The sequence below is a fragment of the Sphaeramia orbicularis genome, chromosome 5 (genome assembly GCF_902148855.1).
Source record: "Sphaeramia orbicularis chromosome 5, fSphaOr1.1, whole genome shotgun sequence".
Classification (NCBI taxonomy): Eukaryota; Metazoa; Chordata; class Actinopteri; order Kurtiformes; family Apogonidae; genus Sphaeramia; species Sphaeramia orbicularis.
Genome location: NC_043961.1, coordinates 37,481,971 through 37,498,358, shown reverse-complemented (window position 1 = coordinate 37,498,358; position 16,388 = coordinate 37,481,971). Strand labels below are relative to the sequence as shown.

At 36.6% G+C, this 16,388-nt stretch overlaps 1 protein-coding gene across 9 annotated transcripts in view; it reads right to left on the bottom strand.

Annotated features, from left to right (window-relative positions):
• LOC115420086 (dedicator of cytokinesis protein 3) overlaps positions 1-16,388 on the bottom strand; it is a 237,527-nt gene that overhangs the window by 95,056 nt on the left and 126,083 nt on the right. For all 9 annotated transcript variants that reach the window (XM_030135293.1, XM_030135297.1, XM_030135294.1 and 6 more), the window contains exon 5: positions 10,809-10,905. In XM_030135293.1, the coding sequence (XP_029991153.1) occupies positions 10,809-10,905 (97 nt within the window). The remainder of the gene's footprint in view (positions 1-10,808; positions 10,906-16,388) is intronic.

The window sequence follows — 16,388 nt, the reverse complement described above, 5'->3', positions numbered from 1 at the left end:
GAAAAAGAAAAACTAGTCTCAGTATGGACATGTAAACCAAGCAAACTGCCAAACTGCACTATAACGTAACACACTTTTCAAAAGGACTCGCCAATATGAAGCTGTTCTGGTTGCAGTATTGAGTGCCTGCTCATGCTGATAATTGGCAAGGCATTGTGGCTTTAGCTCTAGCTGCTAATGGAAGTGGGCTGCGCATCTCTGAAAACATTGAAGCAAAAATAAGGTCTATCTTGATAAATGGACCACAGATTGGAAAATAAACAACATTTTTCCTCTGTATACTACATTGTGTGGCCCTACAACAGTAGCTTTTGAGCCAGTCACATTGGTCCCAATAGTTTCCATCAATATGATTCTTTGTAACACTGAAATTGGTTCACGTATGAATAAGACTGTGATGTTATAATGTGGTCCAAACTGGCACCAATTATTTGTTCGTGTTAATGGAAAAGAGGTTACATACAGAGAAATATGGGAAGACAGAAAAAGAAAAAAACAAGTGGTGCCAGGCACAACAAACCCTGCCCCTTGCACATATTGTAGCTTATTTTGGCATTGATCCACCTGATGTCATCATGTCTATGCGTGTGCTGATGTCAGAATATCAATTGCCTCTATATACGTATGTGCCAAGTTTGAAGTAAATTGAAACCAAATTGATGTCTTTATAGACATTTGAAATGTTGCCCATAGTAAGTAAATAGGAGAAAAAAAAAAGATTTTAAAAAATGTAAAAAAAATTAGAAGTTTGACCTACTTTTCCCAAAATGTAACCACATCTATTCTGTGTCACATCTGTCCCCAGACGTTAGTCTGGTTATGTCTGTCTTGTGTGTTTTGTCTGTCACTTCCTGTTTTATTTTGTTAAGTTCTCCTCATGTGTCATGTCTGGTGTCTTTGCTTCCTGTCCCTAATTGTTTCCACCTGTGTGATTACCTGTCCCCGCCCTGATTTGTTCCACCTTTGTCTCATTGTCTTCCCTCCCTCTTGTGTATTTAAGCCCTGTGTTTTCCCCTGTTTGTTGCCAGTTTGTATTTTCCTTGTGAGATACTTACCAGCGTTTTTTGGATCCTGTCTGTCTGTTTTTGACCCGGTTTGCCTTTCCTGACTCCTGCTTTTTGCCTAACCCTTGTCTGTGCCTCAGCCTCCAACGGTTCTACGTGTGTTCGACCAATTTGCCTGTTTAACGGTACGTGAGTTAGCCTGTTCCCTATGTCCTTTTGCCTTTCCGTCTGCCTGCCCATGTATGACCTGGTTCTGCTACTGACTTCCCTCTGTTTTCCCCTAGTCGGACTCCCGACGTGTTTTACCGGTCCGGACTGTGGGTTTTCATCTCCGGTCCGGTTCACTAACCCTGAGAAGAACCCGGGACTCTGTGTTCTCAAGATTCTGTTCAATATCACAATCAAAGAATTGTCAGTTAGCTGCGTGTTCAATAAACACTGAACTTTTACTTCTGTCTCTGGGTCTTGCATGCGGGTTCAGTTTACGTACTCAGTCCATCACATTCTGGGTCACTGGCAATCTATAAACCCAATTTGGTATGAATTCAACCAATAATTTTGCTGCTAGAGTGTTAACAAACAAACAAACAAACTGAACCAGGGGGTGGGGTAAATATCCCTTGAACCAATAATAATAACCCTAACACTCAGAGACAGGGTTGCTACAGCAGAGTGACCCGCAGATGAAGTACACTCTATCTAAAAGCCTTTACTCATACACAGAATAAAGTCAAATATTCACATTTCTGTTCAGATACATTCCTCTGTGTCATGTCAGAGTCTACAGTCTACATAGCCACTCAAAGCAGGAAACGGGAACCAAACAGGAACCTTCGTAGAGATATTTTAAGCTGCTTGTGTCATCTGTCCTCAGTTTGATGGTTCAACACAAAGCTTTATCCTGAACCAACCCTGCTGACCCCACACCAATTATCTCTAGACATTACAGTCTGGACCAACACAGTCAAAGGAAGAATCTCCATCAAACCACAGCACAAGCAATCAACTAAGAGCATCTTTCATTTCTTTCAATCATCAATATTTGAGTGAGGGTTTGAGGCAGGGTGCCGTTTTTAGACGCCACATCACAAAGAGCATATAAAAATATCCTCAGCTATTTTCCTTGCATTGATTTCCCCTTGTCTTTTCATAGGGAAACTTTTAAGCTCAGTGTCATTTTTTTTTGTTTACACATTTCTACAGTATTTCACTGATCTTCACACAGGTCAGTCAGGCAAATTCCCTTTACTTTTTTAAGCCATGAAGACCCAATCCTCCACTGTGAACCAAAAGCATCTACTGATCTGAAATGTTTAATACCACTAATCCTCTCAAAACATGTAAATATTTGGTGTAAAATGCAGTTTGTCATCTTTTCATGGTCATCAGATATGACCCATGGAGTTTAATAAATGTCAGTGCATGGACACACTGGGTTTATGTTCAGTTCATGATATCTTTGGTTCAAAACACCTTTTCTACCGTTTTTTAAGCCTCTTTTGATATAATGACCTTTGAATTAACTCTGGACATCTAAATCACATATATACAATTAAATATAGTAAAATGCATTACTTACAGTGAAAAATGCAAAATATAGAGGATAATATTATTAATAATGGTGATCGATCATTTAAGAAAGGTTAAATATTCATAATTCATAATAATTCATCTGGGAACTGCCACAAAAGTAGCACTGGGTCTTTATGTTATTCTACTGTATCCTCTTCTATGGTTACTTCTACTTTTTCAAGATTTTTTTTTTAACCCGTAAAGATCTAGTGCTACTTTTATATCACTTCCCAAATTATTTTTTTCTCTTTATTTAACCTTTCTTCAGTGATTTATAACCATTTATTGTAAAATTATCCTCTGTGTTTTGTGTTTTTTTCCTCATGAAAATCAGTTATTTTCCTGTATTTAATTTACTGATAATGTTCAATGTTCATAAAAGCTCAGATTAAAGTTGAGGGTTATTAAATCAGAAAGAGATAAAACTGATGAAAAAGTTTTCAGCAAAGACATCATTAACTGAACATAAACCTAGTGTCTCCATCCACTGTCAATGATCCAAATCCATGGGTTTTACCGGTGAATCAATGTTGTGGACGATAACGGTGTTTCCACATTCACTACAGAGCCTCTGAACATCCAAATGGGTCATATGTGATGACCTTGAAAAGATGACAAACTGTATTTTACACCAATTATTTACACGTATTGATAGGATTAGTGGATCAGAAGTTATTAAACATTTTACATCAGTAGATGGTTTTGGTCACCAGTGGCTGTTTGGGTCTTTATGAGTTAACCATGTTCCTCCTGCTGTAAAGTTTCAGTAAGATTAAGCTAGGCTACAGTTTTTGTCCTTGACATGCACTCATGAAAGGTGTATTTTTTGGATATATTTCTCTGTTGTTTTATATGTAATATAATTTCACACTCCTTTCACCCTATCTCCTGTAGGAAACGTGTCCTACAAATAAAAAGCTGACAAGTTGTGATAAATGGATGCACATCTAATCAGAACAAGGCTTTTGTTATACGGCTACATGTTCCTCTCAGTCATGAACGCATATTGGCCGCAGTATCAAAGAACATCTTATGTATCTGTTCCTTTCTTCCCTCTCTGGCTCTTCATGCATGTCTTCACTGTCTTCCCTCTTGTGTTTGTCTCATCTAAACTTCACACACACCTGCTAACATCAACACACGCTGTCTCCCTCACTGTTTTTCACTCCTCAATCATTGTTTGGCTGTCACTTTTTCCTTTCCTCCTTCATGTTCACACAGTTATCCCACCTACACACACTCACACTATCTTTCGTATATAAAATCAGAGAACGGCAGAAACCAAACGACGCAGCAGAAGACAGTAAGGGATGATGGGATGAGAAAGTGTGTGTGAAAAAAAAAAAGAGACGGAGACACGAAGATACAGAAAGAAAAATCTAAGATAGATTGAAGATGACAATGACAGAACAGTGAGTGGTAGTTCTGTAAATGACAGTTGCTTTGATGTGTTTCTGTATTTCACTGTCAGTCTTTCTACACTTTGCGTTTCTGTTTTTTTATTCTTGCACAACACCTTTCTCTTTCATTCAAAAAGAAATAGCATAGCAGCGCAAAACAGCCTTCTTCAGAGTGTAATCCAGAGTATGTAATAATCCACTTGAAGCATCAGAAGGCAGCAATCAGGAGGTGGAAAAAAGAAAGTCTGAAAATACACAGTTCAACATACTCTGCCCAAATCCTAATACTAAATTAAAAGAAAATGTGGTATGCTGTTTTTAACAGCTGTGAAACAGTTAAACAGATACATCACCATTATCGGAGCTGCTATGTTGCCTATGTCAAGCCTCAGGGAATGTTAATTAAAACTGTAAATGACATATTTAGAAGTGAAAATATTAGCATAAAACTTCTCCAATTCCTGCATCTCAGTGTATATTTTCTAAACCCTGTCAACAGAATCAAGAGAAAGTGCAAAAGTCTTGTGTCCTGTCAGATTCTTCACACTTGAATTACAATATGCTGAAAAGTAATTAGATGATTTTTGCCAAGTGCATCAAAACAGTATCCTCTTTTAAAAAGGCTTATTTATTTTTTCGTGTTGCTAAATTGTGAAATTTACTGTGAAATAGCAATCTGAGTAAAGGTATTTCAACTTTTATTAGATTAGCACCTCATTCACAATGATCATTCATGGTCTGATGATTGCTTGTTTATTAATTCTGTTTGTACTTTTTTACATTTCTTTTTATTGAGATGAAGATGATGATAAAACAGTTCATTTCCCCCGGTGATCAATAAAGTTAATCTGTGTCTGTATCACACTAGGTTGAAAGTCCTTTTTTGTTGTTCTGGAGACTGCTCTACTTGTTTCTATTACCCCACCCCCGGAAGGGGAGGCAGGGGGTAGTGTTTTAGGTTCGGTTTGTTTCTTAACACTGTAGCAGTAATACTATTGGTTGAATTCATGACAAATTGGGTTTATAGACTGCAAGTGACCCAGAATAGATCTGATTACATTTTGGGAAAAGTAGTTCAAAGTTCCAATTTTTTATGAATATTTTTAAAATCTTTTTTTTTCCCCATTTACTTACAATGGGCGAAATTTCAAATGTCTACAAAAACATCAATTTTGTTTCAATTTACTTCAAACTTGGCACATATATAGAGGCAATTGATATGCTGACATCACCACATGCATAGACATGATGACATCAGCTGGATCCATGCTAAAATAAGCTACAATACATGTGAGGGGCAGGGTTTGTTGTGCCTGGCACCACTTGTGCTTTGATTTTTCTTTGGTCATAATGCAATTCTGCAACTTATTTTCTTTCTTGCTCTTTCCTTTATTCACTGTCAGTATTTTCTTTTTTATCTATTTGCTCTTTCACTGCTCCTCTTGATTATCCTCTCATGTCTTTTCTCATCTGCACACAGTTTTTTTTCTGTCTCTTTTTCTTTTTCCCTCCTGTATTGTGCTAAGTAACTCTTGGTTGCTCTTTGTGTGAGTGTGTGGGTGGGGTATGAAGAGGGTAACAGGTTGAAACACACATTTTCCCGCACATCCAGCTCTGTGTAAATCCCTTGTGGCAGTGTGCAAAGGACATGCACACAAAACCCTGGAGAGCACAGGAAGGGAAGTGTGTAGTAGTAAGGACACCGAATGATGTGAGTAGACTGATAGCACATATCTACACTGCAAAGGACATATCTGTATTGTACATTTGTCTGTGTCATTCCAGCTTTCTGCTTGACTGCCTTCGTCATCTCTATGGGCTTTTGCGCTGGTGAACATCCACTTGCAAAGAATTCTACATGTTCACTGTGGGTTCAACTCTGTGTCAAGGTGTGATGCACATGTATCTGGTCATGTGTGAGGATCACTACATGTATAAAACCACTGTGTGGCTGACTGAGAAAGGTGATGCCTGTTGCATCTCGTGTGGACTTCTTTAAGTTTCTTGAGTGTTGATCTTTGTTTATTTATTATGACATTTTCACTTTGTGTACAAAGATATTTTAATAATAATTGCTTGAAATTAGGAAAATTTTCTTTTCTATTTCTTTTCTATTTTCTATTCCTTAAACTTACAAATTTTACATCAATGCTGTGAAAGAAATCTGTTCACTAGCAAACGTGTGCTGTCACTCATAGGAGGACACCACTCTGGCGATGTTTTGGTGATGGAGTTATCATTTTTAAACATACAGCTGCTCGCTATCAATCACTGTACTGCTGATGACTGAAAAAGAATGCTGAAGAATGCATCTGTCCGTGCTCATTGTAAAGGTCAAACTAGATTTACTACCATCATGTAACATGTAACCTGTGTAAAAGGACTTCAGCCAGCCCAGTTTAGACGAATTATGAGGTTGCTCTGAGTGCTTGTAATTGTCTCACTTTGATTCTTGCAAGAATAACTAAGTATTTTTGTGATCCCTCAAATCAGAGTGTGGTGTTTTTCTTTGTCTCAGAGTGCTAGTAAATCCATTACAATGCACTCAAAGGTGTTTTCATGTTTCACCCTTTCTTACAATTTTGGGAGTTCACTACCATGTCTGCCATCATGTGCTTTGTCTCCATTTATAGACCGATGAGCATCTGACAATGGCAGGTTGTTCATTCAGCACATGTTTAACTTCTTCTTTCTTCCATTTGCTTTTCAATCTTAGTAAGATACTGTAATTGGTGATGAAGTTCAAACCATCCAGTTAAAATGACCAATGATGCAAGTGTATATATATATATATTTATATATATATATATATATATATATATATATATATATATATATATATATATATATATATATATATTATATATATATATATATATGTATATATATATATATATATATATATATATATATACACATATATATGTGTGTGTGTGTGTGTGTGTATATATATATATATATGTATATATATATATATATATATATATATATATATATATATATATATATATGTGTGTGTGTGTGTGTGTGTGTATGTGTGTGTGTGTGTGTGTGTGTGTGTGTGTGTGTATCAAAAAGGAAGGTAAACTGCAATTCTGATTAGAAGTGTCCTATTTTTCTTCAATAACAAATTTTGGAAAAAAAAAAAAAAGAAAGAATAAAATGGCCAGTGATTCTGTTTAATCTGGACCAAGAACATCCAAAGAATGGCTATTTGGTTTGTACCATGGTCCAGTCACAATTTTAAATTTGGCTCAGATAAAAGTCCAAAAGCGGGACTAAATGAGGTAGGTGTGAAAGCGCCTTTTGTTTTCCCACAAAGTTAGTAAATAATCTGTGATACCAAATTATGCGATGCACAGTTTTCAGTCAAATAACATCACATTTTCTTAGAGGAGGATGAACAAATACTACAACCCCTTTTAACTGTGTTTGAAAGTCTTGTTTTTGAAGAAGAAAGTGACTTTTCTAGTAAGTGAACAGTGATAATAAATTTAATGAATTGCCAGCACAGTGTAAATAAGTGACTGGTTTGTTAGAAAATCATCTTACTGTTTTAATTTGGCTTTATTTCAAGGGAAGCTTTTTAAAGAATACCTTTTTTTCACAATTTCACCTCCTTAAAACTGTGTTTAAGGACTTGGAGGTGTCTGTGCTGCACTTTTCAGAGCAGATTTATCTGTTTATGAATATTCTGTCAGCATCATTCATTGTCCATTCTTCTATGTGTTCTATTCATCCATTCTTGTTAGTGTCTACATGTTTGTATTCATAAACATTTTGTGCACCATATGGACCGATAATTAAGTCATACCTTGATGCTTCCACACAAAAGACGAGGAGGATTGTTAGATGTTTAGTGTACAGCAGGTTTATGAGTGGAGACTTCTTTTTGTCTTTTGTGATATAAGACGTATATTAATGTGAGGTCTGACAGGATGGAAATGGAAAGTCTATCATGCAGAACCCTGCAAAGACAGTTTGTCTTTCATCTCTTCAACTCTGGCAGACAGCGAAGACAAAGGTCTGTGTTAACGCAGAAAAACAACAAAGAACAAACAGAAGACAGGAACTGACAGGAAAAGGAGGAAGATGATTGATGCTAAAGACCGTCACAACAGGAGACAGTAGACACAGGACAGTGACAGATTTACATTTAAACTAGGTTTAAAACACACAATCTGTTTTATTCTCCCATCCATGCTTACATATAAAAGCATATGTGATAAAAAACATAGACTGTGACAGACAATGACTCAAAAGGTTTTACACAAAAAGTGACAGCAGTGATAAATGTCTGTAACAATGAGCACACCCCCACAGATAAATAACTGCTCTCAGCCTTCGATGCTTTAGCTAAAACGTGGCTGAGTATAAGCTACAAGCCCCTCTATAATGTTCTTTGCTGCAGCTATAATAACGCAATTTCAGCTGGAATCTGTACATACAATTTGTTCTTTTGGACCATAACACACAGAGGCATCACTGATGTTCTGATCAACTAATGACTCCATGCAAACAAATGTGACCCATGACTTTTTGTGGCTTATTTTTAAACTGTACAGTACACTGAACTATACTGTATTTTTTCCAGCTGGTATTATACTTACATTAATGAATGTATCAGAATCAGAAAAAAAATTAATTTATCCCCGAGGGACAATTAAGGGGAAGAGTGGCACTTTAAAAGAGCAGGAGAAGAAAAAGGAAAATATACACAAAGATGGGTGGGCAAAAGCAGCAGATAGTGTGCAATGGCAGACCTGCTGCCAGTGACAATATTAGTTGCTGCAGAGGTAATAAGACAGACGTGTCCATATAAGTGGCGAGACGTATAGTACTATATATGATAAATATAAAAAATGTAAATTAGCAGATTATGTACTGCAATAAATAATGTATAGCATAGATGAAATAAAAAGCAAGCAATTTAAAAGCAAATATAGTAAAAGCAGCAATTAAAAAACAGCAGAATGAGCAGCAAATCTGACGACATTGTAATATTGCACGAGGACATTGTGTTATTGCACATGAAACAGTACTCCACAAAGCTTGAATTTCAAAGTTATTGTAACCCCTTAGAGTTAAGGAGGAGAATAGCACTAGGAGCAAAGGCCACCCTTCTTCTCTGTAAACAAATTCAATTAAAGTCTAAAGATCAGACAGTATAGAAAATATCGGTTCAAATTTAGAAAAAAATGTAAAAAAAAAAAAAAAAAAAAAAAAAAGAAGAACCCCAGAAAAGAAAACCCAGAGTCCAGGATCTAATGGGTGACTGAAAATGCCTGGTAACACCAAATAAAACAGCTCACAGTGCAATGAGGAGGACAGAAAAAACAACTCACCTACAAAGCAAAATCAGCATGGGGAGCATGGGGACATAATGTTATGGGTTTCCAGGCACAAACATAAAAAATATAAGCTTCAGTAGCTTCAGCAGTAAACACGAGCCACTTAACATATCTAAGAAAAGAGAGAAAGCTCATGGATTCAATGTTTACTTCTGTTTTTGCAAAATGCTGCAGTAGTTGTGGGCAAAAAAACACACTCCAGTGGGCGGCAAAATGAAAGAACATTAAGATTAAATATCGTGAATATCAACACCAGCTGCTTGCGAAGATCTGAATGACAGACGAGGACATTGGTTAGAACTGATGAAGCTCAAACTATAAAATAAACCGTGACCAATAAAATAGTTTTACTACGTGAGCAATGAAAGTACGCAAAGTTTACTGACAGACAAATGGCCGCTCAGTGTCTTTTATTAAGAACGTCATAAATGGACCAACAGGCAGGCTGTAAAAACAGACTAGTAGATGGAAGATGCACATGTACAGTACAGCACTTTCCTACCTTAATAGACAGAGTGAATTACAGTTTCGCTCTTATTCATCCATTCGCACAGTGATGTGGGCGGAGCTGCTATGCCCTGGGTCTCAACGTGGAGTTCAGTGTGTTGCTCAAGGACACTCTGACATACAGACAGCCTCTTGGATCTCACATTGGTGGCAGTGCTCATAAATTCTTCTCTGTGACACTTAATGGATTACCACAGCTATCCTAAACTGCACCATGGTTTCATCCTTTCACATCACTATACTCTGCATATAATATAATAGTATTACATTCACTCACCTTTCAACAACAAATAACTCATAATAAGGGCAGTTTTGTGTATGTGTGCTGCTATATGGGGGCGCATAGTATCATACAATTTCTAATTTGTAATTTTTAAAAAATAATTTTCCCAATTTATTCATAATTAATCAGTTCTGTGGATAGTGAAATGGTGAAAAATGGTGACCAGGACATCCCAAAACAACAGATAATGTCCACAACCCAAAGATATTCAGTTAACTACTATAAAGGTGTCAGTATGTCAAAAAATATTCACATGCAAGATCAGAGGATCAGAGTTTATAAACTTTTTCTTAACAAAACACTCAAAACAATTAATAGTTGATTTATTATCAAAGTTAGGGATTAATATAACCCAGAAGACTTTTTTTCTTTGAGGTATACTCTTTGTCTACCCAAACATCCCATATATCTGATAGTAATAATACTTTTATACACACTAATGATCAGTTCAAATAAGCAGATTTGTGTAGCTGTACACTGACAGTTTAATGTACATGTATGTACTTAAAACACATGTGACCCTACGTTAATACCCATCTCTAACCTATATTTACCACAGGTGTAATTGAAAATGGCAGGTTTTTAACAACCTACTGTGCTTTTAACGTTTGTGTAAGTCTGGTACATGATATAACAAACTGCAGTAACCACTCTAAAGACACTGACACTGCAGACTGTGTGTGCTGCTTACCACATAGAGCTGCTTCCACAGTATGGCCCATTCCTGCAGCGTCGACGTCACCTCAGTAACAATCGGGTCTTCAAGAGGCACCACTGTCTCATGTGGCCTGTACAATAAACATACACATACACTTTACTTACATCAACTTGATAAATGTATTATTTATGACTAAGATGTTTATGTAACACATGCATCCCACCTTTAACATTATAATAAGCAGAGAGTAGTCAGATAAATTAGCCTATTTGTCATGAGAAAGACAGAAACCCATTAAACGGGTGACCTACTTGTTACCGCATATTTTTGGTCTATTGTGTGATGTTACATTCGGTTAGGTTTTAACAATGGTAATACCAATGAAATGAAGTAGAGCAGTCTGTCTGGAGCTACACAAAATAGCTCTGTTGACCAAAGACAGAATCCAACATCTGTAACTGAACAAAACTAAACCGTTCAGGTTTTTGTTTTTTCTCACACAAAAATAACACCTGTGTATGGCTGTTTTTTATACAAACTCACAAACCCATGAGATTGGTCCATTGACTGCATATAAAAAAGGGGGTAGTGAGGCATGACATCAAGCACAAATCTCCAAATAAGACTTTAAGAAGTGTCTTTTCATGTCCTGGAAACACGCCCTGCTACCGCTAACGTCTAACATAGGTCACTCTGCTATTATGTTTCTGTCAGCAGCTGTGGCTACAGGTGTAGTTTACCATCACCAGAGGGGGAGTGTGAGAGTGAATGAATAATGGGTCAATGATGTAAAGTGCTTTGAGTGCCCCAAAAAAGCGCTATAGAAATCTAATCCATTATTATTTATTATTAAATATTATGTAAAACATTTCTTTTAGGCTAAATGTTAACATAATGCTAACTTTGTCAACATATAAAATCCTTAAAAACAGACTAGCCTATGACACAAATCTGATGTATATGCTAATGGAGTTAACTTATGTCAAAGGGCTGAAGTTACAGCTGACTTTCTTGGAACATTTGCAATCCAAAAATAGTGTCAGTGTACGTAATGTAAATTAGATTAACTATAAACACAATCAGATGTGTCCACTATTCCTGTATCATAATCTGTATATTCAGGTTTGTCAAATACAAGCAGTTGTGGCCAAAATCAGCCCATGAAGTCGATGGCCAGATAGATGTGTGAATGAGATGTTAAAGGAGTGACATTTTCCTTTTTTAGCTTACCGGCCGACAGGCCATAAGCTATTGTCATCATGCGGCATCCGGCGGCGGCGTCTGTCGTCTGTCGTCGTCTGTCGTCGTCTGTCGTCGTCTGTTGTCCATTACAGAATTTTCAATCGTCTTCTTCTCCGAAACTACAGTTCTGATTGACTTCAAACTTGGTATACAGCCTCTTTATGATGATGTCTACACAACGTATTGAAATTATTTCGATCTGGATCTGATTCTGGATTTGGTGCGACTTTGAAAATTTCCCCATTATAAGAGATAGGAAGTGGATTCATCCAATAAATCAGTAAGTATCAATGATATCAAGTTGGAATTTGAATTTTTTACAGATCTGATTGGAATATGACCAAAACATGGGCTATTTCTGTAATATAAAAAATACACATAACTGGGTGATAATAAATGGCATCTGGATACATTTCCCAAAGCTTTTAATTTGGCCGATAAAAGCTACAGGGCCATTGGTCCTATTTTTTTTTAATGGAATTATGCATTTTAAAACATTTCCCTGTGGTCTACATAAACTGTAAATGCTATGCTTGGGTCTGAATTCTTCATTAATTCAACTCCATAGGTCCATCTTCAACCCTATTTCTGAGTAATGACACCAGAAAGGTCGTTTTGAGCACTGGCCCCTTAAATGCAAATGAGCCACTTCATGCCCCACCCCCTCCAGGTTGTTGGCTGTGCTTCTCTGTCCCATTCAACCAACAACTGAATGTTTTAGGTAATCGGCTCAAAGTTTGGACATATTTTCAGTATGGATTACAAACACTGCTGCTGACAAACAATTATGGCGTACTTGGAGAAATGTTCATCAGAAGTCTGGACCTTATACACTACCAGGCAAAAGTTTGGACTCACCTTCTTATTTAAATGACATGAGATGGACCACAGATGGCCAACAAGAGCTCAGCATCATTTGGAACTCCTTCCAGACTTTTGGAAAACATTACCTCATGAAGCTCATCAAGAGAATGCCAAGAATGCACAAAGCAGTAATAAAAGCAAAATGTGGCTATTTTGAAGAATCTAAAATATAAAACATGCTTTGAGTTTTGTCACACCTTTTTAAACTACATAATTCCATATGTGTTCATTCATAGTTTTGATGCCTTCAGTGAGAATCTACAATGAAAATAGTCATAAAAATAAAGAAAAACCAGGTGAGTCCAAACTTTTGCCTGGTAGTGTATGTGCAAATGTCATGATGTAACTAGTTATCGATGTAACACATTTAAAAGGAATTAAAACGGGTTGTAGAAATCCACTTGATTTTTGTGAAAATGAATATAAAGATAGCTTTGCAGCACCTGGAGAGTTCAAATTCAAACTTTTTGAACTATTAGGGTCCAAATACACAAATAAATGTACCAAAGACTAATAAAAGTGGGTTTAGCAAAATATGACCCCTTTAACGGGTATAAAAAAAATAAAATAACATTTTTGCAACTCGGCTTAAATAGTTATTTGATGATGTAACAAATATACAATTTTGTTTGATATATTATTCTGCTGGTATAGATACGTATCTTGGAAAAGAAACTGCTTAGAAAGTGCTTGAGAAACCTGTCTATGGTCTTTTGAAACTTTCACCTGAAACTCCTTGTACTACATGATTTAGCAATTTTTCGATCAAACTTCAACTCTTCAACCCTGGCAACAGCAATTTACCAAAACTAACATCAAGCATGTCTAAAATAACTGCATGTGCATGATCCAGGGGACTAGGTACAGCTTAATACTAGAGCAACATCTCTTGTAATTCATTTGACCTTAATGTGGATATACACATTTATAATAATATGAGACATGCTGAAGTTATTTACATCATTAATATGTACATAATACACAAAAGAAATCTGCTGTTACATTGAGCCACTCCATGATAAACTACTAAACTGTGCAACACCTGATGAAAAAGTCCTCAGTTCACCTCAGTGGCTTGAAAAATCCCAGCACAGTTGTAGCTCTGTCCTGTCTCTTCCTTTGCTGCCTCTTCTACATAATTTTGGCCAAGGGGGAATTGTTCACTAAAACTCAAGGCTGAGTCACTGTCTCTGCCCTGGAGTCAGGAATATTAGAGTACCTCTGTTGCTCTCATACACACTTCTCCATTCTCCCTCTCTCCTTATGCCACCTTCCTCCCCTTCCCTCCCTGACTCTTTGCCTCTCACGTTTTCTGTCCTTTTTCTGTCTCATAACCGATTAATTAATAAACGCCAGTGTGCTAGATTAGCTGCTCTCCCAGCTGAGCTGTAGCTGGCGGCCGACTGGTGATTTCATCCACATTAGTTACACTTGTATCCCAGACATTTCTCCTCCTCTTAGACTCCGTTCTACTTTTCTCTCTATCTCATTTACCCTCCTTCTTTCTGTTCCTCTTTGGCTTCTCTGCTCCACATTGTTGCTCAACTTTTCTCCTCTTTTCTGTCACATTTTCCTTATTCCTGTCATTCCATTCCAGTTTTTTTTTATTTTGTCTCCACTCATTTATTCATCTCACCTCCTATTTTGATTCTTACTTCTACTCCTCTCTAGTTTCTATTCTCTTAACCAACTTTCCTAAAACACATTTCCCTTTTTGTCATTCCACATCTTTTATTTATTTTTTTGCCTATGTCTCCCCTTTTTAATTACTTTTTTTCTTGCTTCATTGGGTTACTGTTATGTCATCTCTACTTCCCCTCATTTTCTCCACCACTCTGCTTCTTCCACTGGACCATACCATTGGCTGTGTTTAGATCTAGCATTAACACTATTTTCGAAGAAGAAAGAGGAAATGAAATGCACAAGAACCACTGAAAGAGTCAAAGTTGTTACAACTGTATTAAATTCCCATGGTTTGGTATCTCATGAATCATTATGATCAATTACAAAGAGCCTTAAAGGAATGAAATCACTGTTTTAGTTGGAAATTTTTCATAAAACATTTTTATGTAAGTATAAATAAAAACTGACTTTTGAAAGTACATGAAATTTAAAAAAAAAAAAAGCTAAACATCTTCCACTTAAGCAAAATATTTGGAGATATGTGTGTGTGGTATAAGTTGAGGTGTAGATGAGTAGCCTGTAGTTTTGTAACTGTCAATCCCTAGTGCTGATTTTATATTTAAATGTTGCCCATACAGTTAAATGATTTTATCATCCTAATAAAACATTGTTTGGGTTATTCATCTTTATTTATTTGTGATGCATTTGAACATTATTTATTTACATTCTGAGCAAGATAGTGGCATCAGATTATGAGTCATCACTCCAGAATTGCATGAGGTATTACAGTCTAAAGCCAGGATGTACATTTCCAGTCGTCCACTAGTGACTGGATGTTGAAAAAAAAGCCTGTTAAAAGCATGTCTGAGCAGGGCTTTGACATCCTGTTCTCTGCCCTCCCTCTCATCTACCATCCCTTCCCTCTTTTCCCTCCGCTGTCATTCTTCTTCCTCTTTTCACCTTGCCTGACCTCTCTCTCATCTAGTCCCTCTTCTTTTTGTGTGCTAATGTGCATCTGCCTATGTACTACATCAGGCCTTTACTCTCATCTCCTCCACCTCCGCCCTCTAAAAATCTTTGTGCCTCAAGCTGCCATTTCTACTCCGTCCTAATATCTCTGTCTCCACCAACTCTGAAAGCCTCTGCGTACACAAGTCCTCCCCTGTTATTTTCAGTGAAAATATTCTTTTCACACACTCAAGCGGTGAAGCGTAATTTTGGATGTTGCTTTAATCTCTTTTTTTTGTTTTTGCTTGTTTCAGAAAAACTCAGAAGTTCTGCTTCAAAACTTGGACATGAGAAATAATAATTCTCTTAATGACAAATTATTTAAAATACATACAGGGTGGGGAAGCAAAATTTACAATATTTTGAGGCAGGGATTGAAAGACAGAGTATGACCAATTAGTTTATTGAAAGTCATGAGAATTTATTTGCCACAAGAAAATTTACACAATAGAAAATGGCTTTATTCTATGTGTCCTCCTTCTTTCTCAATAACTGCCTTCACACACTTCCTGAAACTTGCGCAAGTATTCCTCAAATATTCGAGTGACAACTTCTCCCATTCTTCTTTAATAGTATCTTCCAGACTTTCTCGTAATAGTTTTGCTCATAGTCATTCTCTTCTTTACATTATAAACAGTCTTTATGGACACTCCAACTATTTTTGAAATCTCCTTTGGTGTGACGAGTGCATTCAGCAAATCACACACTCTTTGACGTTTGCTTTCCTGATTACTCATATGGGCAAAAGTTTCTGAAAAGGTATGGATAATAGTGTTAGGTATGATTATGACATCAATATATGTTTGGTTTCAAAACAATTGACGTAGTGCCTGCTGAGAAAAAACAACTAAATGTTCATTGTAAATTTTGCTTCCC